Source organism: Rhinatrema bivittatum, chromosome 8 (assembly GCF_901001135.1).
Source record: "Rhinatrema bivittatum chromosome 8, aRhiBiv1.1, whole genome shotgun sequence".
Lineage (NCBI taxonomy): Eukaryota > Metazoa > Chordata > Amphibia > Gymnophiona > Rhinatrematidae > Rhinatrema > Rhinatrema bivittatum.
The window spans coordinates 177,897,401-177,924,189 of NC_042622.1; the positions used below are offsets into that span (position 1 = coordinate 177,897,401).

Consider the following 26,789-nt stretch of genomic DNA (forward strand, 5'->3'; position numbering starts at 1 on the left):
AGAGATGCCCCTTCTGGAAATTTCAACAGTGTCAGATGTCACCTCTACTTCCACAACAGGAACAATTTCTGGCTCACACTCAACAGCGTGAGTGCTGTCAACCAAAAACTATGCATCAAGTCCAGCAGATTGGTGACGCAAGATTTCCCTTATGTAAATTCTTGCTATGTCCCATTAAATAATGTCTGTCTTTATGTTCTGTGATTTTGTTTACAGTGGTTTCTATAATTTTTCTCAACACTGAAGTCAGACTTGCCAGTCTATTTCCGGGATCGCTCCTGGAGCCTTTATTTTTTTAATTTACATTTTCATTGTGTTAATTGTAGAATAAATAAATCCAATATATCCGTATACTTAATACAATACTACTAGTTTTACATATAAACTGTGACCATCGTCCCTACTTTTCCCCTCCATCCAGGTTACAAGGGTAAAGCAGAAGGATGCATTGGAGTATGTAGAAATAGAACTATCACTAACAGAGTCGTAGGAGATAGATGCACAAGAGCATCATTGCCAACTACCCCTAAATCATATCGTCTTTTGGTTGATCTCTACATGCTAATTATGGAGATCATATCAAATTTAGACAATGTTCTTTAGGGCTGAGATTTTACTTAGCCAGTATACATGGTTCAGCCGTTTGAGGTCTTTCCCCTGCTTCCAGTGGGAAGCAGTCTCGCATCTAACTGCTATAAATATTTGTTGAAGTAGTTATTGCACGAGTCTATCTGCTTATAGAACTGTAATACCCAGCAAGGCATACTTGAGTTAACATTATCCAAGCCTGTGATTGCTTTAATTAGTAATAATCAAGAATAATATCACATTTCCACCAGATATGGTAAAAAGAGCCTAATGACCTGCATCCCCTCCAACATGTCATCTATCTGTGGGTGCGCTTCATGTAAATGCTCTGTAGTTAACTACCATTGCAGTAAGAACTTGTATCCGTTTTCTATTAGAGCAGATGAGAAACAGTATTATCCCAGGACAAGCCAGGATGCTAGTCCTCACATATGGGTGATGTCATTCACGGAGCCCTTAAGCGGGAAAAACTTCTGGCAAGTTTCTAGAAGCTTTTAATTGGCTGCCTGAGGCTACTGAGCATGCCCGGCATGCCATGATATTCCCTGCCACAGGGGTCTCACTCCAGTCTTCTTTTTTCCGCGCTGCTGACTGCATCGCGGTTCATAGGAGCCCTGTGAGTTACCTCACTACTAAAAAAAAGTTTTTATAACTAATTTCGCCCTTTACGGGTCTCACTCGATTTGTCACCGGCTGGTGACAAACACCATACGTTTTTTCGCCAAAAAGAAAGACCGGATTCATCGACTGATGTCGACTGAAAAAACTTCGGGCTTCAAAAAATGTCCGGCCTGCAACCGGACTATGTCGATTACGGACCCGCATGTCGAGTGCGTTCGCTGTCTTGGTGGAGACCATGACATCGTGGCTTGCGCCCAATGCCAAGAAATGACGGTGAAAGGTAGGAAGCTTCGTCATGAGAAGATGGCTCAAATTTTTCAAATTCAGACAACGCCATCGCCGACGACTTCCACGAAATCCTCACCGGTTGGCATAACAAAAAAGATATTAATAAAGAAAAGGATTCCGGAGGGTTCGGGGGATGCCTCCTCGCCAACACCCTCTGCGTCATCGACAAAGTCGGTATCTGATGTTCGTCCAAAACACAAACACCAACGGCACCGTTCAATTCCTCTATTACCACCGCCGGAGGAACCGGTACCTAAAAGACAAAAAATATCATCGACCTCCGTAACATCCGGACAGGAATCGATGCCATCGACATCGGTAACAGACTTAACTGCATTGATTAAGCAGATAGTCACCGATGCCCTGAAGGAGAAGATACCGGCGTCATCGCCGATGCCGACCCCTGTGTCGATGCCGACTACCGGGTCGATGCCGACTGTTCAGTCGATGCTGACTACAGAGTCGATGCTGACATCGATTTCGATGCCGATACCGGCTACAGCGCCTATGGAAACAGCCCTGTCGATGCCGGCGGACTTCCCGAGGTTTTCAACAGTGATGCCGGCTACTCAGCCGATACCATCGTCACAGATATACGCAGTGACTTCCTCGATGCCATACTCTACCTCTGCGATGCCAGTACCATTCACGATGCGGGAGCCATCGATGGCATCGATTATTTCACAAACCTCGATGTCCACAATGGCTTCTAGGCCCATTTCATCTATGGTTCCCATTTCCATGTTTTCATTCCTGACTTCATCGATTCCAACTACTTCCCAATCGATGCCTCAATACACTCTAGCTCCAACTAGAGCTCCTGTACAAGGAAAAATTCCTTCATCAAAGAAGGCATCAGGAAAATATAAACATACTTCCATGCTAGCTCCAGAAGCCTCTCTTCTGAGAGAAGATTACATGCAATACTCACTAAAAGGTATCAAGACCTTTTAGCATCTTTACCTACAGAACCTGAAGAAGAAGAAATGGAAGGTGAAGGCAGTGATGGTTCACCAGATATTCAAGATCCCTTGCAAGGACCATCTGGAGTTTCCCCATCTAAAAGGCTGGAACCTCATCAGTACCAACCTACATCAGACACATGGTCAGCCACACAATCCGAGCATTCCTCAGAAGATTTTTATCTGAGAATACTCCGCCTCAGGCTAAGAAGCAGTCCCCTCCAGAGGACCTGTCATTTTCCTCTTTTATTCAGGAGATGTCAGAATCCATCCCATTTCAGCTCCAAGCTGAAAAAGATGAACGACAACAGATGTTGGAGATACTACAATTTGTAGATCCTCCAAAACATAATTTGGCCATCCCAGTGCATGAAGTACTGTTACAACTTCAGCAAAGAATTTGGGAACACCCTTGCACAACCCCTGGAGTAAACAGGAGAGTAGACTCTACGTATCTGGTGCAAGCAGCCCCAGGTTTTGAAAAACCTCAACTCCCGCACAACTCCCTAGTTGTAGAATCTGCTCAAAAGAAGTCACGCAGATCCAGAACACATGCCTCTATCCCTCCTGGGAAGGATAACAGATTTTTAGACCTCATGGGAAAGAAAATTTACCAGGGAGCTATGCTGAACTCTAAGATTGCTGCATATCAGCTTTATATGACGCAGCACCAGAGAAATCTCTGGAAACAAATAGAAGAATTTCTCCCATCCCTGCCTCAGCAACAGCAAGAGGCAGCACAGCAAATTGTACAGAAAGGCCTAGATGCTGGAAAGCACGAGGTAAGAGCAGCGTATGATGCTTTCGAAACCTCATCAAGAACTGCGGCATCTGGCATCAGTGCAAGAAGATGGGCCTGGCTGAAGGCTTCGGATTTACGTCATGAAGTCCAGGACAAATTGGTGGACTTACCGTGCCAAGGTGATAATTTGTTTGGCACAAAGGTGCAAGATGCTGTGGCACAGCTTCGAGAACACTCAGAAACCTTGAAGCAGCTCTCCACTTTGTCACATGACACTACAACTCATCCAACCCGCAGGCCGCCACGTAGGGACACAAAGCGTCCTTTCTACAGACCAAGGAGATATTATCCTCAGGCCTCTAGATCACGGCCTCCAAGGACTCAACAACGTCCACAGCAAAGACAACAACGAGCTCCAAGGACACAGCCTCCGCCTCAAACGGCTTCTACTTCGGGGTTTTGAAAGTCATCCCAGAGTACAGAGCCAACTACCCAATCCTTATCCCGAATTGCCAGTTGGAGGGAGAATTTCCCAATTTTACACAGAATGGGCAAACATTACAACAGATCACTGGGTCTTGTCCATCGTTCACCAAGGTTACCGCCTAGACTTCACATCTCTCCCTCAGGAGTTTCCACCAAAAAACTCCTATCTCGAACACATTCCTCAATTACAAACAGAATTATCTGCTCTTCTGAAAGCAAAAGCTGTGGAACACGTACCACACACTCAGAAGGGAAGAGGATTCTATTCCCGGTATTTCCTCATTCCAAAGAAAACCGGAGGCCTACGTCCCATTCTAGATCTCAGAAATCTCAACAAATTTCTAAGAAAAGAAAAGTTCAGGATGGTGTCCTTAGGCACCATGCTTCCACTCATACAAAAAGGGGATTGGCTTTGTTCTCTGGATCTTCAAGATGCATACACTCACATTCCAATATTCCCACCTCATCGCAAGTTCCTCAGATTCAAGGTAGGACATCAGCATTTCCAATACAGAGTCTTGCCATTCGGCCTAGCCTCAGCTCCAAGAGTATTCACCAAATGCCTAGCAGTGATAGCAGGACATTTGCGCAAACAAGGTGTTCATGTGTTTCCTTATCTCGACGATTGGCTAATAAAATGTCATTCACAACAAGGAGCACTAACTTCTCTACATTACACAATACAGTTACTTCACAAACTGGGATTTCTCATAAATTATCAAAAATCCCACCTGCACCCGTCTCATGTACTCCAATATATAGGGGCAGAATTAAAACAAACCTTGCACAAGCTTTTCTTCCAGAAGACCGTGCACAAACGCTGTCCCAGTTGGCGTACTCCATGTCCATACAACCACAAGTGACAGCTCATCAGTTTCTAATCTTACTAGGCCACATGGCTTCAACGGTTCACGTCACTCCTATGGCACGACTTGCCATGCGACTAACCCAATGGACTCTTCGATCACAGTGGATCCAAGCATTACAACCACTACATTATCAAATCCAAGTAACCCACCAACTACGCTCCTCGCTACAATGGTGGACAATCAAGAACAATTTGCGCAAGGGCCTACCCTTCCAAAAACCGATCCCTCAGATAACATTAACTACAGATGCATCCACCTTGGGATGGGGAGCTCATGTAAACTCTCTTCAAACCCAAGGAACTTGGACAAAACTCGAAGCCACATATCAAATCAATTTTCTGGAACTTCGAGCTATACGTTATGCGCTGCATGCGTTCAAAGACTGCCTTTCACACAAGACTGTGCTAATCCAGACAGACAATACTGTAGCCATGTGGTACATCAACAAACAGGGAGGTACGGGCTCGTATCTCCTCTGTCAGGAAGCGGCACAAATTTGGGACTGGGCCTTGAACCACTCAATGTTCCTACAGGCCACTTGTCTAGCAGGGATTCAAAATGTACTAGCAGACCGGCTCAGTCGCCAATTCCAACCACACGAATGGTCTCTAAATCCCTCCATTGTGACCAAAATATTCCAACGTTGGGGACAACCAACAACAGACCTCTTTGCGTCGCATCAGAACCACAAGGTGGACACCTTCTGTTCTCTGCACAAACAGAAGAACCAACCAGCCAAGGACGCCTTTGCTCGCCCTTGGAACTCAGGCCTACTCTATGCATATCCTCCAATACCGCTTATCACCAAGACGTTGGTGAAGCTACAACAGGACAAGGGGTCCATGATACTCATAGCCCCATATTGGCCTCGACAAGTATGGTTTCCCACACTGCTAGTCCTGTCAGTCAAGGATCCAATACGCCTGGGAGTAGCTCCCAATCTCATCACTCAGGATCAGGGTCGGTTGCGCCACCCCAACCTTCAATCCCTATCCCTGACTGCATGGATGTTGAAAGCTTAATCCTACAATCTCTTAATCTCTCAACTAATGTTTCTCAAGTGCTTATAGCTTCACGCAAACCTTCCACACGAAGGAATTACTCTTTCAAGTGGAAACGGTTTACTTTCTGGTGCAAGCAAAACAATATTGATCCTTTCACTTGCCCCACTACTTCTCTTCTAGACTATTTGTACCATCTTTCAGACTCTGGTCTTCAGACATCGTCAATCAGAGTGCATTTGAGCGCAATCTCCGCTTATCATCACAAGATAGGAGATGCACCTATATCCACACAACCTCTCGTCAGTAGATTTATGAGAGGTCTAACTCACCTTAAACCACCAATTCGGCCTCCAGCTACACAATGGGACCTGAATCTGGTTTTAACAGGATTAATGCGTTCTCCTTTCGAACCCATAGATTCCTGTGAACTTAAATTTCTCACATGGAAAACTATTTTCCTCATAGCCATCACATCAGCTAGAAGGGTTAGTGAGTTACAAGCACTTGTCACATATGAACCTTATACAAAGTTTCTCCATGCCAGAGTGGTTCTCCGAACACATCCAAAATTCCTTCCTAAGGTAGTTACGGAATTCCACTTAAATCAAACAATAGTTTTACCCACATTCTTTCCAAGGCCTCACTCTCACCAAGGTGAAAGAGCTCTACACACTTTGGACTGTAAACGTGCGTTGTCTTTTTATTTAAATCGCACTACGTCCCTCAGAAAATCCAATCAGCTTTTTGTCTCTTATGACCCAAATAAGCCAGGTAAAGCAGTGGGAAAACATACTCTATCCAATTGGTTAGCAGATTGCATACAATTTTGCTATGAAAAAGCAGGCCTTCCTCTCCAAGGGCGAGTAAAGGCACATTCAGTAAGAGCAATGTAAACCTCAGTAGCACATTTTCGTTCAGTGCCAATCATTGACATTTGTAAAGCAGCAACATGGAGTTCCCTTCACACCTTTGCAGCTCATTACTGTTTGGACAAGGAAGGACGACAGGATTCAGCCTATGGACAATCTGTCTTAAAGAACTTGTTTCCAGTTTAATCCCAACTCCTTCTACATCCAATCTGCTGTGATCTTCGGCTGACTCATTTCTTCAACAAGGCATTCCGGTTACCTGCATGGACAATGACTCAGCCTCTAGCTTGCTAATCACCCATATGTGAGGACTAGCATCCTGCTTGTCCTGGGATAAAGCAAAATTGCTTACCTTGTAATAGGTGTTATCCCAGGACAGCAGGATGTAGTCCCCATGGAACCCACCCGCCACCCCGCGGAGTTGGGCCTCGGACTTTATTATTTTACATTTGCTAACGCTTATTGCTACATACAAGACTGGAGTGAGACCCCTGTGGCAGGGAATATCATGGCATGCCGGGCATGCTCAGTAGCCTCAGGCAGCCAATTAAAAGCTTCTAGAAACTTGCCAGAAGTTTTTCCCGCTTAAGGGCTCCGTGAATGATGTCACCCATATGTGAGGACTACATCCTGCTGTCCTGGGATAACACCTATTGCAAGGTAAGCAATTTTGCTTTTTCCCATGTGCAGAAAAGAAAGCAAAATCATTAGCCATAAAAAGCTTCCCTACTTAACGAGAACAGTGGAATTTGTGAAAAAAAAATTATATTTTTTCTTTTATATCAATCTCGCTGCTTGTTTTTGTGTCAGTTTGAATGCAGCAAGCAGGGCTAACTAAGCCATATAGTATAATTGTATAAATACCTGTTTGGACATCAAATCCTCGTCCCTGATCTGTTATCACCATATATGCTCTGACTCAAGACAGTGATGAATACCTCAAAGTCCTGACAGAATCCTTCAAACAAGAAGACTGCAACCCCAGAATCTCCAGGACAGCTAAGATATATTTATTGCAGTACAAAGAAAGGAAAGTCACAGAGCAAGAACCCCTTGAAGTTACATACAACCCAGAGTGGGGAAAAACTGAGACTAATCAAAAGACCTACAGCCACTACTCCTGGAAGATAAATAATTCCACCCTCTATACCCTACCCCAAAACTGTCAGAAGAGGTGCGACCTGTTGAATAGTTCCATGGATTCTCAGTGAATGTACCTCTGTAGACCCACTAATGGGAAGCTGTAAAGCAGTCTCCTTGCAAGATGTGAGAGTAGTGAAAATGTTCAGATATTTATCATGTTGACAGTTAACATAAATTAGTTCAGCACATTTTTATTAAACTTGCAATGTATTTAAAAGAAACTTTCTTTTTTACAGGCATACAAGTGGTGCATAGAAGCCATGAAAGAAATCTCAGTTGGTTTGCCGGTGAAAGTGGTAGTGGATGTTTTAAGGCAAGCCTCAAAGGTTAGTGTGAAATCCAGACCATTTTAAATTCAAACACATTTCTGCTAGCAGAGGTTAAATGAGCAAAATTACCTAGCGTGTAGCCAGATGGACTCAGGACTAGTGGGTTATGTGCTCCTCTGCTAGCAGATGGGAGACAGTCAGATTTCAAAGCTGACGTCACCCTAGATATAACCCTACCGTGACCTCAGCTCCTCAGTATCTCTGTCTCCCTAGCAGACGTGGACACTATTCCCTCACTAGCACAATGCTAGCAGGATTACCGAAAAAAACAAAGGAAGAGAAGCATTTTATCTTAAAAAAAAAAAAAAGATTTAGCCCTGCTCTCTTACGGTGATACCTAAGGGTCCCTCCCCCCGTCGAGAATTCCTGAGGTGATTTCCGATCCCTCAGAGGTGTGCCTTGGTCCGGTAGCCGGCTTCCGGCGTGGATTTAGCCACTGAAGCAGCTGAAAGGCAGCGGGTGCAAAGCCGAGCGAGGCAGTGAAGGCCAAAACCCTCTACTCCTCAGCTGGAGACCGTTTCTGCACTCAGCTGGTAAGCGCTGAGACCAGTAAGTAAAAAAAAAAAAAAAAAATCTTCATTCCTGTACATACCCAGATCAGTCCAGACCAGTGGGTTATGCACTCCCACCAGCAGATGGAGCCCAGAGACCTGTAGCTCATCAGTATTTCTCTGTCTCCAGCAGATGGTGGTCGTGTATACCTCCAGCTCTGTGTGAGATGGATTTTTCTTGCTCCCTCAGGTAGAGCCGGGCGAACGGGAGGTTGGTTACCCCTGGCGGTGCTAGGTCCGTGTGGTTCTGGGTCCCCTGATAGCCAGAGGACTGGCTCCCTCAGCGACCCGAAGGCTCCCCCTCAGTGTCTGCGGTACAGAGAAGTGTAGCCCCTTTGGGGATTTTTTTCTATTCTTGGATTAGGCTTTATTTTTTTTCTGTTACTAGAAGTTGAAGTGTTTGTGTAAAAAAAAAAAAAAACAAAACAGCTCCAAGTCACTGTTCACTGCGGCTCCCGGGGTAAATCAGTCTGCCTGGTGGTGCAGAGCCAGGCAGATCCCTGAAGAGGAGGGGAGAGTGTTTCAGCCCTGGTAAGAACCTCCGAGGACACTTTTAGGCTCCCTGCCTCATTTTTACCGCCGGTTCCAGAGCTGTTTTTACCGTGGTGGCCATTTTGGTTTTTTTCTTTTTCAACCTCTCACGCGGCTCCCCAGCGTTCCTGGGGCCAACATTCATGGTATATTTGGTGGGAGCCACCAGGGCTGGGTGGGGGAGTTAATATGCCTCTTTTTGCAGGAGGAACATGGCAGGAACTCCTCTGTAAGACTTGTGGGGTATGGTCAGCTTATTTAGACCCCCTGTCGCTGTGCACGGACTGTGCACTGGATGGGGGAGGGGCCTCAGACGAGGACCAAACCTAAAAAGTCTGCACGCAGGTCAGGCTCGGCGGCTGGATCTAACGGAAGGAGCCCAACCCCCTCTGCACACCCTGTGGAAAGGTATCCCAGGATAACCCTCCCCCTGCTGTCCCCTACTGCGCGGACTCCAAGACGGAGGAATCGAGAGACACAGACACTGATTCTAGCAGTGACGAGACAGGACCGGGGGAATTTTCACCAGAATTTGTGCTGCTCATGCATGAAGCATTTCTGGCTATGAAGCTTGCGAAGCGCAGAGCCCAGGATGGGAGCGTGGGAGTTCCCAAGCGTCCCCATCTGCGAACTTAGTCGTCTGTCCCGGGCAACTTTGGTTTGGGAGGATCTAGCAGGTGCAGTCAACCAGCAGGGGAACGACTCCACTCCGCCCCCGAGGGACACCGCTGCAGATCAGGGTGAGGTCCCTCCAGATGTAGATACGGGACTATTGCTTCAGCATATATTTGCAACGACTGCGCCATTGCAGTTGGTTTGACAGTGCATTTGATGTGGGCACAAGCGGCCTCTTGGGCAGAGTGCCAGCTGGTTTCGCCGCAGGAGATATGTAGAGCTGCAGTTTGGTGTCCTCTGCATACCTTTTCCAAGCATTACCGTTTGGATGTTAAGGCGCCAGAGGACTCCAATTTTGGGGAACAAGTGCTTCGAGCGGGTCTTTCGGGATCCCTCCCCAGTGTAGTGTGCTTTGGTAATCCCACTGGTCTGGACTGATCTGGGTATGTCCAGGAAAGGAAAATTGGTTATTATCTGCTAATTTTCGTTCCTGTAATACCTCAGATCAGTCCAGAGGCCCGCCCAGGCGTAGCTGCCGAAAGATTGGCTGTCCTTTAGGGGAGCTACTGTGTTGAATTCTGAAGGAAGTGCTCCTTTTACCAATATTAACGGAATCTGGGTAGGGTTTCCAATCTTAGGGGAATGCAACCCTCCTGTTTTTCCTTTTTCTGGATGTTCGCCTTTCAGGGTGAATAGATGTTTAAAAGCTATTTTCAATGGTTTGTTGCTTGGGTGTCGACCAATACTGAGGAGCTGCAGATGGCACTAGAGTTATATAGCAGGGCCTCGAAGTTTGTTCTCTGCCTCCATCTTCTGGTAGGAGTATATAACTCACTGGTCTGGACTGATCTCTGGTATTACAGGAACGGAAATTAGCAGGTAATAACCAATTTTCCTTTTCATCGGTGCTGTCTGTGTTCTGCCCATGCCATTGATGCTTCCATCTATGCCTTCTATACTACCGAAGCATCTATACCTCAATCAGTGCCCTCGACTAAACAAAATGCTCCATACTTCGGGTTGTAAACCAGAGCCCCGTGTAATCCTTGGGTGACAAACAATGGCAGGAACAATGGAGGCACGGTAACAATCAGTCACCAGTGCCATCCGAGACAGCGAGGGCATCTTCCTCGGTGCTGGAGAATGATCAGGCCGAGCACTGTGGGAATCATCACCGGCATGGTGACCGTTCGCCACCGATGACATCGGTGGCATCTTCCTTGGTGCTGGAGAATGACCGGGCCGAGCGCCGAGGGAAACATTGCTACTGCCACGGTAAATGACCATCGCCGATACCGTTCTGGACATCTGTTGCAGTTCCTCAGTGCTGGAGAATGACCGGGCCAAGCTCCGAGGGAATCAAATAAGCTGGTGTGTAGTGTGGATATCTAGGACTGCTAACAGTTAATATAATTAAGAGGAAAAAAAAAACTCAGCACTGGTGTTTCTGAATGTTTTATCAGATTTGAAACTAGTCAGTGCAATCATGGGTCTTTTAAAAAAAAACAAAAAACATTAACAAGACTCAAAGTAGCTGATCAACACAGAAGTCTTTTTAAAGAAAAACCAAAAATTAAAAAAGTTTTCAATAAAATAAATAGAGGTTTTTTAAAAGACCCATGATTGCACCGACTGGTTTCAAATCTGATAAAACATTCAGAAACAACACCAGTGCTGAGGTCTTTTTTCCTCTTAATTTTATTATTAACAAATGTTAGCAGTCCTAGATATCCACACTACACACCAGCTTATTTGATTGTCAAGCTCCGAGGGAAACATCATCGCCAGCACCGGCGTGTTTCACGTTCGGTGCAGGCACTGATACCGCACCAGCATCAATGTCCATTGAGCCAGTTGTGAAGTGGGCCCGGGTACACGAGTCTTCATGCTCCTTTGCACCCGAGGCACTGAGGCGTTCCCCCACCGGTGCCGGGTACTGAGCCACCACAAATTAATGTGGAAGTGCCAGTAACGCCTAGCCTGTCTCCCCTGTAGCTGTGCTACCCATACCAGCTTACAGGGTGGAGCTGGATGTTTACGTCCCTCAGGCTGTCCTCGATGCCTCCCGGAATCTACTAACACCGAAGCCATCGATATTCGCACTGTTGTGGCACCGCCTCATTGTGACACCTACCAATGACAGCCTAAGTCATTGCCACCAACAAAGGGTGATGGGCACGCTAATCCTGCTTCGGCATAGATCCAATCGAGACCTGGTCACTAAAACAGGCCAGATGTTCTCCAAAGGTGCTAAGTTGTCACATCTTCCAAGAACCATATGGGTGTCACATATTGCTATTTACCGGCTATGTTTGACACAACACCAAGGGAACCTCTCTGCCAGCAACATGGGATTGCTTCGAGACGTCCTCCCTTTGCCAGTAATGGGACTCTGTACTCGATAGTAACCTGGCTTCCGGCCTCTGATTTATGGCCCGAAGTCTAAGATAAACTAGCAGCTCCGCCAGTCGGGCAAGCTCCTGGATTCTTCAGCCTTGCCAGACAACAGAGCAGCTATCCCACTGAGGACAAGAGCTCGAGGTACTGTTCCCCAGGTCAACAAGGCGGAGGATTTTAATCCCGCTATTTCCTTCTTTCAACGGAAAGCAGGCGATCTCCACCCATCCTCCACCCAGAAATCTCAACAAATTTCTTCAAAAAGAAAAGTTCAGAATGGCATCTCTCGGCACCATGCTTCCCTTCCTACAATAAGTGGGTTGCCTACATTCTCTGGTCTTTCTATGCGCTTCCTAGCGAGTCGTCAACATTTTCAATACCAAGTTCTGCTATTCGAACTAGCTTTGACAACTTGTGTATTTCACCAAATGCCTAGCAGTGACTGCCGCTTATCTACAAAGAACAACATCATTCACACCTTTTCTTACCTGGATGACTGCCTAATAAGGAGTCAATCCAAGCAAGAAGCTAAATTCTCTAAGACTCACTATAAATCTCCTAAATTTGACGGGGATTTTTGATCAGCTACCATAAATCCCATATGGAGCAGTTCTGGGTACTACAGTTGCAATGGACTTCCTGCCCAACAACCGCGCAGACATCTTCTCAAATTCTCCACATCTCTCTGCACATGCAACATAGCCTCAGCCCAGCCTCAGCCCATCAATTCTTTCATTGCTGGGCCACACAGTTTCCACTATCCACGTCATTCCTATGACCAGACTAGCCATGAGGAAAACTCAGTGGATTTTCATATTTCAGTGGCTCTAAGCAGTTCAACTGCTTTCGTCCCTGATCCATATCACCGATCCAGGACCAAATCTTCAGATGATCTTGGCCACGGTCACAACCATCTTGGGTTGAGGAGCTCGTATCAACACCCTCCAAACCTAAAATGCATCTACTCCGCTCCATGGAAAATCTCAGCTCAATTTCCTGGAGCATCGAGCCCTTTATGCTTTCAAACACTGTCTCTTACACACAAATTGTGAATACAGACAGACAACATGGTGGCAATGTGGTACTCGAACAAACAGTGACACACAGGCTCTTGTCTGCTCTGCCAGGAAGCCATGCAATTCTGGGCCTGGGCCCTTGCACGCTCCATGCATCTCCGGGCCCTAACAGGCATACCGAACATATTAGCAGACCAACTCAATTGATGTCTCCATCCTCACGAGTGGTCTCTGAATCTATGTGTAGCGAGCAAAATCTTCTAGCGCTGAGGTCCATCAACCATCGACCTCTTGCGTCCGAAGAGAACCACAGAGTGGACAGATTCTACTTCCTACACATGCAACGTATTATCCACTATGCTGCCTAGATCCTGGGTGGTAGCTCCTAATATGGAACTTAACATCGTGTAACTACAGCAAAGGTTATTTTTCCCTATATGCAACACCTTGCACTTGTCCACATTAAATTTAATCTGCCATTTGGATGCCCAATCTTCCAGTCTTGCAAGGTCTTCCTATAATGTATCACAGTCCGCTTGTGATTTAACTACTCTGAATAATTTTGTATCATCCGCAAATTTGATAACCTCACTCGTCTTATTCCTTTCAAGATCATATATATAGATATATCTACACCGGTAGATGTAGTTTGGATTTTCAGAAGGCGTCCAAATATACTACATCTACCGGTTCACCTTTATCCACATGTTTATTAACCCCTTCAAAAAAAAAAGAAGCAGATTTGTTAGGCAAGACTTCCCTTGGGTAAATCCATGTTGACTGTGTTCCATTAAATCATGTCTTTCTATATGCTCTACGATTTTGATCTTGAGAATAGTTTCCACTATTTTTCTCGGCACTGAAGTCAGGCTCACTGGTCTATAGTTACCCGGATCGCCCCGGAACCTTTTTTAAATATTGGGGTTATATTGGCCACTCTCCAGTCTTCAAGTACAATGGATGATTTTAATGATAGGTTACAAATTTTAACTAATAGATCAGAAATTTCATTTCTGCGTTCCTTCAGTACCCTAGGATGCATACCATCCGGTCCAGGTGATTTGCTACTCTTTAGTTTGTCAATCTGGCCTACTACATCTTCCAGGTTCACAGTGATTTCGTTCAGTTCGTCTGACTCATCACCCCTGAAAACCATCTCCAGAACTGGTATCTCCCCAACATCCTCATTAGTAAACACGGAAGCAAAGAATTAATTTAGTCTTTCTGCAATGGCCTTATCTTCCCTAAGAGCCCCTTTAACCCTTTGGTTATCTAATGGTCCAACCGACTCCCTCACAGGTTTCTTGCTTTGGATATATTTAAAGTTTTTATGAGTTTTTCCCTCTATGGCCAACTTTGTTTCAAATTCTCTCTTCGCCTGTCTTATCAATGTTTTACACTTAACTTGACAATGCTTATGTTTTATCCTATTTTCTTCCGATGGATCCTTCCAATTTTTGAAGGATTTTTTTTGGCTAAAATAGCCTCTTCCACCTCACCTTTTAACCATGACGGTAATCGTTTTGCCTTCCTTCCACTTTTCTTAATGCGTGGAATACATATGGACTGCACCTCTAGGATTGTATTTTTAAACAATGTCCAAGCATGTTGAACACTTTTAACCTTTGCAGCTGCACCTTTCAGTTTTTTTTCTATTTTCCTCATTTTATCAAAGTTTCCCTTTTGAAAGTTTAGTGTTAGAGCTGCAGATTTACTTATTGTCCCCCCTTCCAGTTATTAGTTTAAATTTGATCATGTTATGATCACTGTTGCCAAGTGGCCCCACGAAATCCTGCATTCCACTAAGAATTAAATCTAAAATAGCTCCCTCTCTTGTTGGTTCCTGAACCAATTGCTCCATGAAGCAATCATTTATTACATCAAGGAACTTTGTCTCTAGCAAGTCCTGATGTTACATTTACCCAGTCAATATTGGAATAATTGAAATCTCCCATTATTATTGCACTGCCAAACTGGTTTGCTTCCCTGATTTCTCTTAGCATTTCATCATCTGTCTGACCATTTTGTCCAGGTGGACGGTAGTATACTCCTATCACTATACTCTTACCCAACAGACATGGGATTTCTACCTATACAGATTCTACTGAGCATTTAGTCTCTTGTATGATCTTAATCCTGTTGGACTCTATACCCTCCTGTACATAAAGTGCCACACCCCCACCAAGTTGATCCTCCCTATCATTGCGATATAATTTGTACCCTGATATAGCACTGTCCCATTGGTTATCCTCCTTCCACCAAGTCTCTCTGATGCAAATTATGCATGACGATGGTGTGCAAATCTCGATACGGAGGGTTTTGAGTGGCTGTCATGGAGCAAGTATACTTTGTGTTTCTGCTGCTGTTCCACAGGATTCTACCGAGCAGGCCAGAACTTTAGCATGCCTGAAGCAGTATTGATGACTGCTCTACGTATGACTTTAATTCTTCATTTCAATTGGATTTGCCTGGGGAAGTGGAGGAGAAGGGCAATTTTTGGGGGGAGGAGCTGGGAAAGGTAGGGATGTCTGAAGGTTTGGTTTTTTTAAAAATTCCTTTTATATTGTTCTTTCAGAACATTGGGACTATTTAATGTTTCTTGCTCTGTTGTCCTACAATGTAGGAAAGGAGAGGGGTAATTCAGGAAATGCTGCTGTCCATTACTATCCTGTGGTAGCAGATATTTTGGAGAGTTGAACTGTTGGTTGGGTTCAGTTACAGAAGATTGTGTTTTGAGGGAGAGGGGTAGGGTTTGTTTTTTTTTATATAAAATATTGGGGGGTGTAGTGATGCACAGGCAGTGTGTCTGTCAATACTTAAGTGAGAATTTGATGGTAAATATATCTTTTAATGTCCATGGCATTGACACTCCTATTAAAAGGAAGAGAATCCTCAACTTCCTCAAATCTAGAGGGGCCTATGATAGCCCTGCTGCAGGAGACGCACTTGGCTGACGCAGAGCTTGCCAAGCTAAAAGTGGAGGGATATGTTTTCACAAGGCTTGTCCCTTAGACATCTCTGGATCCTTGACGGACCCTGAGGGGCATTAAGTTGCTCTTGTGTGCTTGCTTTATGGGAGATATTTTGCCCTAGCCAGTATATTGTATATGGTCCTAATGAGGGACAGTCTGCCTATTACAGCAAATTAATTGAGGGTTTTTCCTTTTTGCCATATGATGTGGGAAGGAATTAGAACACCTTCCTGGATTCTAATTTGGACCATCTGGAGGGCATTTCTGCCTCACATGTGGCAGGCATGGACAACATCCAGGCAGGCTTCCTCAGCAGGCAACAGCTAGATCCAGGGGTGTGGGAGCTGTCCAGAGAGGCGTGGAACCTCATTTGTACCAGATGGGGGACTCCCCAGTTGGACCTCATGGCGACTCGCCTCAATGCGAAGACTATGCGTTTTTTCAGTCGACGGAAAGAGATGGGGTCGGTAGGCCTCGACTCCTTGGTGTCCTAATGGCCAACAGGGATTCTGTTGTACGCCTTTCCTCCTTGGCCTCTCAACGGGTGAATCCTCAGACGAGTGGAACAGTACAGAGGTCCGGAATGGCCACGTCGCCCTTGGTTTGCAGATCTGGTACGGCTGGCCACAGACGAACCATTAAGGCTGGCGCATATACCAAACCTGTTGCGCCAGGGCCCTATCGGATCGGGAGGATTGCTTTTCTCTTGCAGCTTGGCTTTTGAGAGGTGGCGTTTGCAACTGAAGAGGTATTCAGAGCTGGTGATTGTCACGCTGCTAAAGGCCAGGTGCCCGTCCACTTCCAGGGCGTACGTGCGAGTGTGGTCAGTGTTTGAGTCCTGGTGTGCACAACAGGGGATTGGGCCCCAGTCTGCGCCCGTCCCTCATATTCTGGTACTTTTACAGCAGGGGATCTCCAGGGGTCTAGCGTATAATTCCCTACGAGTTCAGGTTTCCGCCCTAGGATGTTTTAGGGGACGAATAGATGGCAGATCTCTGGCCTCACACCCCGATGTGATTCGCTTCCTCAAAAGAACTTGAATCTTGTCCTCCTGTTTTTCCTTTGAGCCAGTGGGTCAGGCTTCTCTCAAGGACCTGACCCTGAAGACTGTCTTCTTAGTGGCCATTTGCTCAGCGTGACACTTTTCGGAATTACAGGCCCTGTCCTGCCGGGATCCGTTTTTGCGGATTTCAGCGGACAGTGTGTCCTTACGCACGGTGCTGTCCTTTCTGTCTAAGGTGTTCCCTGTACATACCAGGATCATTCCAGACGGTGGGTTATGTCCCCTGTCCAGCAGATGGAGTCAGAACACAAAATTCCCAGGGGAGGACCCATATAACCACGCCTACCCTATAACAGCTCTCAGTAACATTCTGACTCCAGCAGATGTGAGCAGGGGACTTGTGGTCCCCAGCTTGTTAGCTTAGGGCTACCTCCTCAGAGGGATCAAGTTTAAAAAAAAAAAAGGAAGTTTTAAATTTACAGTTTAGGTCACTTTGCTAAGGCTCCTCTTACAGCAGGGGGAGAGCTCTCCGCTGGTGCTGGCTCATCGCTCTCTAGCCTGGTGACTTGCTGACAGGCTGTTGCCTGTTTTCTTTCTTTCTTTTCTCATTTTCCTCACTGAGGGCTCAGTTGGGGTAAGTGTATTTTTGTTTCATCTTCTTTTTCAGCAGAAGACTGCAATTTTTTGGACTCCGGCTCTCTGAGGTGAAAGTCGATAGCGCCGGCCTCTCCCTCCTGTCCCAGGTTTTCCCCCCTCCCTTTTGGGGAGCGACCGACGTCCCGACCTGCGGCCCCGCGAAGCACCATTCCCCGGGGCCGCCTACTGTCTGGAGGGTAATTCCCCGTCAGTTCTTCTTCAGGTCGGTGGGGGACCGCAGCAAGCGTCCGTTGTCGGGTCGGCGCTCATTTTAGGCGTGAGCCACCTGTAGAGCCTCCCCCCCCCCCCTCTCTCCTTGCGGCGATGCAGTCCGCGGCGCCTTTTGAGGGCTCCGACAGGGCCGGATTATTTTCTGAAGAGGATCTGTGCTCAGGCTGTTTCCCCGAGGGGGAATGTGCGCCAGCTACTAGCAAGGACGTTCGAGCTGCAGACCGAGTGGGAAGGAAGCGCCAGGCCCCGTTCCCTCTCAACGCGGGAACGGCGGCCATTTTGTTGGAAGATTCTGATGCCGCGCTTTCTGAGGAGGACATGGATAATCCGTTCCCCACTTCTAGGCTCGTTTTGGACCCTTACTCCGAGTCTAATTCTGGTAGGCAGAGGGGGGATCCCCCGGGGGTGACCTCTCAGGATGCCAGGCCTTTTCCCCTGAATTCATAGTCCTGATGTACAGGGCTTTTCTTCAGAGCAGAGAGACGACCTTCGGGACCTGGGGACCCTCTCCCCCCAAGATACCATGTCCTGCCCCCCTCCTGGGTGGGACCCTCCCTCAGGCTCGCCCCCCTTTAGTAGGCGGGGGGGCGGGGACATCTCGTGGCCCTACCGGGACACCATCGATAATGCAGACTTCGTCGGGGGAAGGACAATCCCAGGACCCTGACGTGGACGACCCCACCTTGGCGGCCCAGGTGGAGGGCGACGACCCTAGGGTCCTCCGCATCTTCCAAGTGGCGGAGTTAGATGACCTCATTCCCTACATCCTCCAGGAAATGGATATTGATCCCCCTCCGGAACCGGTGGGGCCTGACCCGGCTCTCAAGAAGGGGGACCCCCTCCTAGCAGGACTGTGGCCTCTAGCCAAGTCTTTTCCCACTCATCACAAGATCTTGCAGTTGATCACTCGGGAATGGGATTCCCCGGAGGCCAACCTTAGAGTCGGTAGAGCCATGGAAAAATTGTATCCTCTGCCGGCCGATTTTTTGGAAATTCTCTAAGTTCCTGCCGTAGATTCTGCGGTATCAGCGGTCACAAAGCATACCACTATTCCTGTCACTGGAGAGACGGCGTTGAAGGATATGCAGGATCGGAAGCTGGAAGTTTACCTCAAGCGTATCTTTGAGATCTCGGCCTTAGGGATGCGGGCGGCTATCTGCAGTTCCCTCGCACAGCGAGCGGGTCTTTGGTGGGTGCAGCAGCTTCTCACCTCCCAGTCCTTACCAGACGCTGAGGCTCACCAGGCGGACAGACTGGAAGCCGTGGTTGCCTATGGAGCGGATGCTTTATATGATCTTTTAAGGGTCCTAGCCCGAACCATGGTGGCGGCGGTCTCAGCGCTTCGGCTCCTTTGGCTTCGCAATTGGTCGGCTGATGCCTCTTCCAAGACACGTTTGGGGTCCCTTCCTTTTAAGGGTAGGTATCTTTTTGGTGAAGACTTGGATCAGATCATATAGTCCCTTAATGAGAACGCGGTGCACAAGTTGCCCGAAGATCGACCCCGTTCGTCAAGATCATATAATTACTCCAGAAACCGTTATCGTAACCAGTGGAGAGCGCGTCCTCAGAGGCAACAGCCACCTCGGGCTCCCTCTTCTCGTTCGCACTCCTGGTTCCGGCCCTTTCGTGGGCGCCGCCAGGGTAAGGAAGCGCAGGGTGCTGGTACATCCGCTAAATCTACCCAATGATGCCAGACGGACCCACGAGGTGGTCCCTCAACTGGGGGGTCGCCTTGCTCTCTTCTACGAAGAGTGGGTCCAAATCACGTCGGATCAATGGGTTCTGGATATTCTAAGACGTGGTTACGCTTTGGATTTTGTTTGCGCTCCTTGGGACTGGTTCCTGTTTTCCCCTTAATCAAACAGGGAGCCGTGCGGCAGACCCTCGATCGTCTCCTTCAAATGGGGGGCCATAGTGCCGGTGCCAGCCGTCGAACTGGGCCGGGGGCATTATTCAATCTACTTTGTGGTTCCCAAGAAGGAAGGTACTTTTCGTCCTATCCTGGATCTCAAGCAGGTCAACCGGTCCCTCAGAGTCCCTCGTTTCCGCATGGAGACACTCCGTTCAGTGTTAGTGGCAGTTCATCCGGGAGAATTCTTGGCTTCGTTGGATCTCACGGAGGCGTATCTCCACATACCAATTTGTCAAGCTCATCAGCGTTACCTACGCTTCAAAATTTTGGGTCAACACTTCCAATTTCGTGCTCTTCCCTTTGGCCTGGCCACAGCTCCACGGGTTTTCACGAAGATCATGGTGGTAGTGGCAGCAACCTTGTGCAAGGAAGGCATCCTTGTGCATCCTTACCTAGACGATTGGCTCATCCGTGCAAAGTCACGAGCGCAGTGTATCCTCGCAGTCGACAGAGTGGTACAACTTCTCCAATCTCTGGGATGGATTGTCAACTTAACCAAGAACAGCCTGGTCCCGTCCCAGTCGGATTTTCTGGGAGCTCACTTCGACACCAAGAATGCCAGGGTTTTTCTGCATCCGAACAGAGCTCATTCTCTGCGTCAGCAGATTCAAGGATTTATGGTGCTCGAGACGCCCAGTGCCTGGGACTACCTGCAGGTACTGGGGACCATGGCCTCGACCAACGATCTGGTTCCTTGGGCATTCGCGCATCTGAGGCCTCTGCAGAGATCCCTACTCTCCCGGTGGCAGCCGGTGTCGAGAGATTTCCAGGCAATCCTTCCGATTCAGAGAGGAACCTTCATCAGTCTCCATTGGTGGCTGGAACCGCGGCACCTAGCTCAGGGGGTGTCTCTGGAGGACCCGGATTGGGTGATTATCACCACGGACGCCAGCCTCACAGGCTGGGGAGCGGTCTGTCGGGACAGCTCAATCCAGGGTCGATGGACGGAGGAACAGTCAAAGTGGCCCATCAACTGCTTGGAGACCAGGGCGGTCCGTCTGGCGTTACAGGTTTTCTTCCCCATAGTACGCCATCAAGCAGTCAGGGTGCTATCGGACAATGCGACTACAGTGGCGTACATCAATTGCCAGGGAGGCACGAGAAGTCAGTTGGTCTCTCTGGACACCGACAAATTGGTGGAGTGGGCAGAGCTTCACCTCCAACGACTAGCGGCCTCGCATATAGCGGGAGTGGACAACGTACAGGCGGACTTTCTCAGCCAACAAAACTTAGATCCCGGAGAGTGGGAACTCTCGCAGCAGGCGATGCGGATAATAGTACGGCGATGGGGGACACCGCACGTAGACCTAATGGCAACCGCCGGAAATGCAAAGGCTGCCCGCTTCTTCAGCCGCAGGCGGGAGCGCGGCGCCGAGGGCGTGGACGCGCTGGTCCTGCCCTGGCCGCGCCACTGTCTCCTATATGTTTTCCCACCGTGGCCCCTCATGGGCAAGGTCATCCGCAGGATAGAGGCACACCAAGGGCCGGTGATCCTTTTGGCGCCAGAGTGGCCCTGACGACTGTGATTCGCGGATCTTCGTCTCGGTCAGCTGCCACGTCTTCTACGCCAGGGACCAATATTTTTCAAGGAGGCAGATCGCTTCTGTCTTGCGGCCTGGCTTTTGAGAGGCGTCAGTTGAGGAGGCGCGGTTATCCGGAGCTGGTTATTTCAACGCTACTGAAAGCACGTAAGATGTCCACCTCTGTTACCTATGTTCAAGTCTGGAAGGTCTTTGAGGATTGGTGTGGAGCGAATGACATTCTTCCCATGCAGGCCTCAGTGCCACAAGTCCTTTCCTTCTTGCAGGCAGGTTTGGATTTGGGTCTTGCTTACAATTCTCTTCGGGTTCAGGTGGCGGCCTTGGGGGCTTTTCTTCGCAGTGGAAATGAGGAGTTTCTGTCCTCGCATCCAGACGTCTCCCGTTTCCTTAAAGGAGTGAAACACTTGAAGCCTCCGATTCGTAGCCACCTTGTCCGTCGTAGAATCTGAATCTGATGCTCCGAGTCCTCTGTGGTTCGCCGTTCGAACCTCTAAGCTCGGCTACCATCAAGGACGTCACTCTCAAGACCATTTTTCTCGTGGCAATCAGTTCAGCAAGACGTATTTCCGAGCTGCAGGCCCTATCCTGTCGTGAACCATACCTTCGTTTCACGCCTGAAGGGGTTTCGCTGAGGATGGTTCCTTCTTTTCTCCCTAAAGTGGTTTCGGCATTCCACCTCAACCAATCGGTGGAATTACCATCTTTTGCCTCTTCTGAGTCTGGAGACCTGCGTAGACTGGATGTACGGCAGTCTCTGATACGCTATCTGGAGATGACTAATGATTTTCGGCTCTCCGATCATCTGTTTATCCTCTGGTCCGGACCCCGGAAGGGTTGCATGGCCTCCAAACAATCTATAGCGCGGTGGTTGAAGGGAGCGATCATAGCGGTGTACCTTGGCGTAGGTAAGTCCCCTCCGCTGGTTGTCAAGGCTCATTCTCTTCGAGCCCAGGCGACATCTTGGGCGGAGAGCTCCTCTGTCTCCACTCAGGAGATTTGTAGGGCGGCCACCTGGAAGTCGATCCATACTTTTGCGAGACATTATCGCCTGGACGTCGGTGCTCCGTCGGGCGGTCAGCTTGGAGACAAGGTAATACGAACAGGGCTGTCTGCAGCCCACCCGTGATGGGAAAGCTTTGGTACATCCCACCGTCTGGAATGATCCTGGTATGTACAGGGAAAAGAAAATTATTCCTTACCTGCTAATTTTCGTTCCTGTAATACCATGGATCATTCCAGACACCCTCCCTTGGTTTGGGGGTTTGCTTGTGGGACATCCCTGCCTACCTGTCTTAACAATCTTTTACTCTGTATTTCGAATACTGCGCGTCTTTTTTGTTCACGCACTGCTGTTCGCAAGTTCACTGTTCAGAATTTAGTTGCTGTTTATTTGGACAGCGGTTATTTCAATTCCTCCTTTGATTACTTGATCCCTCTGTTTTTGGTCTCTCTCTTTTGGGCTTTGTTAGTCTAGTTACTGAGAGCTGTTACAGGGGAGATGTGGTTATATGGGTCCTCCCCTGGGAATTTTGTGTTCTGACTCCATCTGCTGGGCAGGGGACATAACCCACCGTCTGGAATGATCCATGGTATTACAGGAACGAAAATTAGCAGGTAAGGAATAATTTTCTTATATCCACCTTTCATATTAATCAGTTGGTAGAGCTCCCTGGCTTTCCAGACTGGTCCCGCGATTCAGCAACAGATAGAGACCTGCATTTGTTGGATGTGCGTAGGATTTTATTGTGCTATTTGAAGATTACCAATTCCTTCCGGAAATTGGATCATTTATTTGTTCAGTTTGGTGGTCCTAGGCATGGGGACAAGGCATCCAAGGCCCCACATTATGACGGGTGTCAGCGTTATGTTGGTTGAGTGCACTGGTGATCTCCAGTTTTAAGCAAGTTTTAATTAATCGATATATATGTCCACAATGGCTTTTCAAAGAGAATACTGAGGAGCTGAGGTCACAGCAGGGGTATATCTAGGGTGATGGCAGCTTTGAAACCTGACTCCGCCTCCCATCTGCTAGCAGAGGAGCACATAACCCACTAGTCTTGAGTCCATCTGTCTACACTAAGGAAAACGAATTTATCAGGTAAGTAATTTCTCCATTTTAAATAAAATTGATTTGTGTATTTGGTCTCTGTTTTTTATAATCTGAGTGACTGTATGGGCTTTCAGATAGATCCTTCCAACTTTTAGCGACTGTGCTTGTGAATACTGATTTTGTTAAAATAGGAAATTTGTAAAATCCTTACCAAACATATTATTGAGAGATGAATATCTCTGTTGATTTTGGCATTTAGGTGGTGGAAAGAAATTGAGCATTGTTTACAGACTTGGGTACTTTGTTTTTCAGGCATTGAACACAACAAAAATAACTTCTGGAAATCAGAATATCAGCTTTTATTTGGAATATGAATGCAGTTTTATAGACTGCTTCTAAAACTGGAGAAACTAACTAAGAGGTCCATGTTCAAAAGCCATTTAGATGAATAACTCAAAAGTTATCCATCTAAATGGCTTAACAGGCATATTCAGCCACTTAGCCATCTAAATTATAGCCAGATAATAAAAGGGGCATTCTAGAGAAGGGAGTTGTTATCTGACTGATCTAGCCGAATATCTAGTATATGCGGCCTTGTGTGACCAGATAGCATGCTGCTCAATCGGATATCTTTAAAAGATATCCAGCTAAGTAGTGCTGTCATCAGGAATTAAAAACTATCAAAGGGGCCAACAGGCCAATCCCCTTCCACCCCCCCCCCCCAAATATCATACAAAGGCCCTATCACGCTGTCTTCTTAAAATGCAACAGAGTCCCGTCCAATCCCCCCCCCCCCCCCGTCTCACAATTTTATAAATTAAAACAACCTGTCCCCCCTCTCTTCCCTCCCACCCACCTGCAAGGATGCTAAATGGCATGGTACAGCACAGATCCCCCTTCGCCCCCCCATACTGCCATTTTTATTGCCAGGAGCAAGGGACCCTCTGCTCACTTCTGGCACCTCCAGGGCTGCTCTCTGAAAAGCCTCTTGCTGTAAGAGAATGGGAGCTTTAAAAATGACAGTATCGGGGGCAATGGGGAGATTGAGGGAGGGCTACCATGCTGTGCCATACCCTTTTGCATTCTTGCAGGAGGGGGGGACAAGCTGATGTTTTAATTTATAAAACTGGGGAACAGGGGGTGTCTCCTGCATTTTAAGGGTTTGAGGGGTGAGGAGAGACGAGGCCTTTGTAGGATATTTTTTTTGGGGGGGGAGGGATTAACTAAAAACCTACCTGGTTATTTTCAAACATGTAGCTAGATAATTTTAAGCTGGTATATTAAATGAGGCGTTTATCCCACTGAATATATGAGACAAGTTATCTAGTTAGCCTTAGCCAAATAACTTGTCCACTAACTGCCCTACTGATTATGGACCTTCAAAAATTTATAGGTAAATATTCTCAACTAAGCAAAGGTTGAAATTTTATTATTGTATAGGTATAACTGCGTACTTATTTTATTATTATTTTTATTAGGTAACATAATTAATTTCACCGTGTGTCATTAGAAGATGAGATTCCCATATTTGCTGTTGCAGAATATTTTAGCACATAGCGCACTAATTATTCATTTCAGATTGGGATTACAGTCTAAATTTTACCACATGCTGCTGAAGCTTGCATGGTCTTTGCTGGAAGTCTGGTTTGAGTCTCTACCTCTAAAAGTCAAAATCCTGTGTTCGTTACTAGACCACCCTGCTTACCTCGTATGACATTCAGACTTGCTTTTGAAATGCCTGTCTTAGGTTTACCATGAGAAAATATATATTCATTTATACAAATATACCATTTTCTATCCTTTTAGGCTTGTGTAGTGAAACGTGAATTTAAGAAAGCGGAACAATTAATTAAACATGCTGTATATCTTGCACGGTAAGAAGGAACTAATTTTTTTTATCTACTTAGAAAATAAAATTAATTTTCAACTTTTGTAATGCAAGTTGTATATTCACAGGGAACAATTTGGATCCAAGCACCCGAAATATTCAGACACGCTACTAGATTATGGATTTTATTTGCTCAATGTAGATAACATATGCCAATCTGTTGCAATATATCAGGTATGTTGCAGTTTATAAATGAATATTTGTTTAATGCATAAAATATTAGCCAGAGATATTCATAGAGGGTTTTGTAGAAGCATTGAATACTTAAAATGTGATTACCACCACCTTCTTCTGCCACACATTTCTTTTTATTACAAGTACATTTCAACACTCGTAAGTTGGCCTCAGCAAGCTTCTGCTTCATGCAATGACATAATCGAAAGGTGTTGCCTTTTGTCACAATTGCAGTTGTCAGATCAGGTAGAATAGTTCAATTTTGCCATGTTGGCTTGCGACCTGCATACTGGGTACGGAGGCGATATAGAAATCTGCAGGTGGTTCACTCCTCCTGCACCCTGCAGGAAGCTGCTCAGTTGCTTGGATATTCATGCTGATCCTAGTAGGAACAACTTGGAAGATGTTACTGACTCATTTCCTTGTGTGAAATCACAGGTATGGTAGTAATTATCTCTGTTGTGATAAGGAAGTTCCTTTTCAATTTCAGGTGTATTTTTGCTGCATTGTAACTGTACAGAGGGTGACTAGAGTCCTCCATTTGCCATTTTCTGTCTTAATTAAAAGGACATAAGTAGGTATTAAGTGCAAGTACTACTGTCTGTACTGGTTTTCCAGCTCCAAAGTAGTTGGATTTTGGAGCTCGACTTTACTGCTGTTTATCCAATTCGCAAATAATGGTAAAGTATGTGTGTGATTTTTTATTTGTATCATCTCCATTTCCAGTTTTCATGATATGTTGTGGCCTGCCTGTGAAGAATGGCTGGAGTGTATTAGAAGTGTTAGTGGAAATAGCAGGTCAAGTCTTTCCAACTGCAGTTATTCAGATCCGCAATAAAAAATATAGAACATGATGGCAAATAAAGACTCTACAGCCCTTCCAGTGTACCCATCCACATCTCTTGTTCAGCTTTATGGTCCTTTCCTCTCCCATGGAATCTTTTGTGCTTGCACATGCTCTGTTGAATTCTGATACGGTCCTCATCTCCACCACCTGCACAGAGACACTGTTTCATGCGTCCACTACCCTTTCTGTAAAGAAATATTTCCTTAGATTACTCTTTCACCTTCATCCCACAACCCCTTGTTCTAGAACCTCCTTGTATTTATTCCTTGTAGATATTTAAATGTCTGTCATATCTTCTCTTTCCCTTCTTTCTTCCAAGCTGAACATGTTTAGGTAAAGTCTATCCCCATATGCTTTATGATGAAAACCACTGATCATTTTAGTAGCTGCCCTGTGAACAGACTCCATTTGATTTATATCCTTTTGAAGGTGTGATCTCCAGAGTTGTACACAGTACTTCAAATGAGATCTTGGCAAAGACTTACACAGAGGCAATATTGCCTCCTTTTTCCTGCTGACTGTTC

The 26,789-nt window shown here is 46.6% G+C and overlaps 1 protein-coding gene across 3 annotated transcripts in view; it reads left to right on the forward strand.

Annotated features, from left to right (window-relative positions):
* The window catches only part of APPBP2 (amyloid beta precursor protein binding protein 2), a 189,870-nt gene that overhangs the window by 94,959 nt on the left and 68,122 nt on the right, over window positions 1-26,789 (forward strand). For all 3 annotated transcript variants that reach the window (XM_029611625.1, XM_029611626.1, XM_029611627.1), the window contains 3 exons: window positions 7,809-7,898; window positions 25,163-25,230; window positions 25,313-25,418. In XM_029611625.1, coding sequence (XP_029467485.1) covers window positions 7,809-7,898; window positions 25,163-25,230; window positions 25,313-25,418 — 264 coding nt within the window. The remainder of the gene's footprint in view (window positions 1-7,808; window positions 7,899-25,162; window positions 25,231-25,312; window positions 25,419-26,789) is intronic.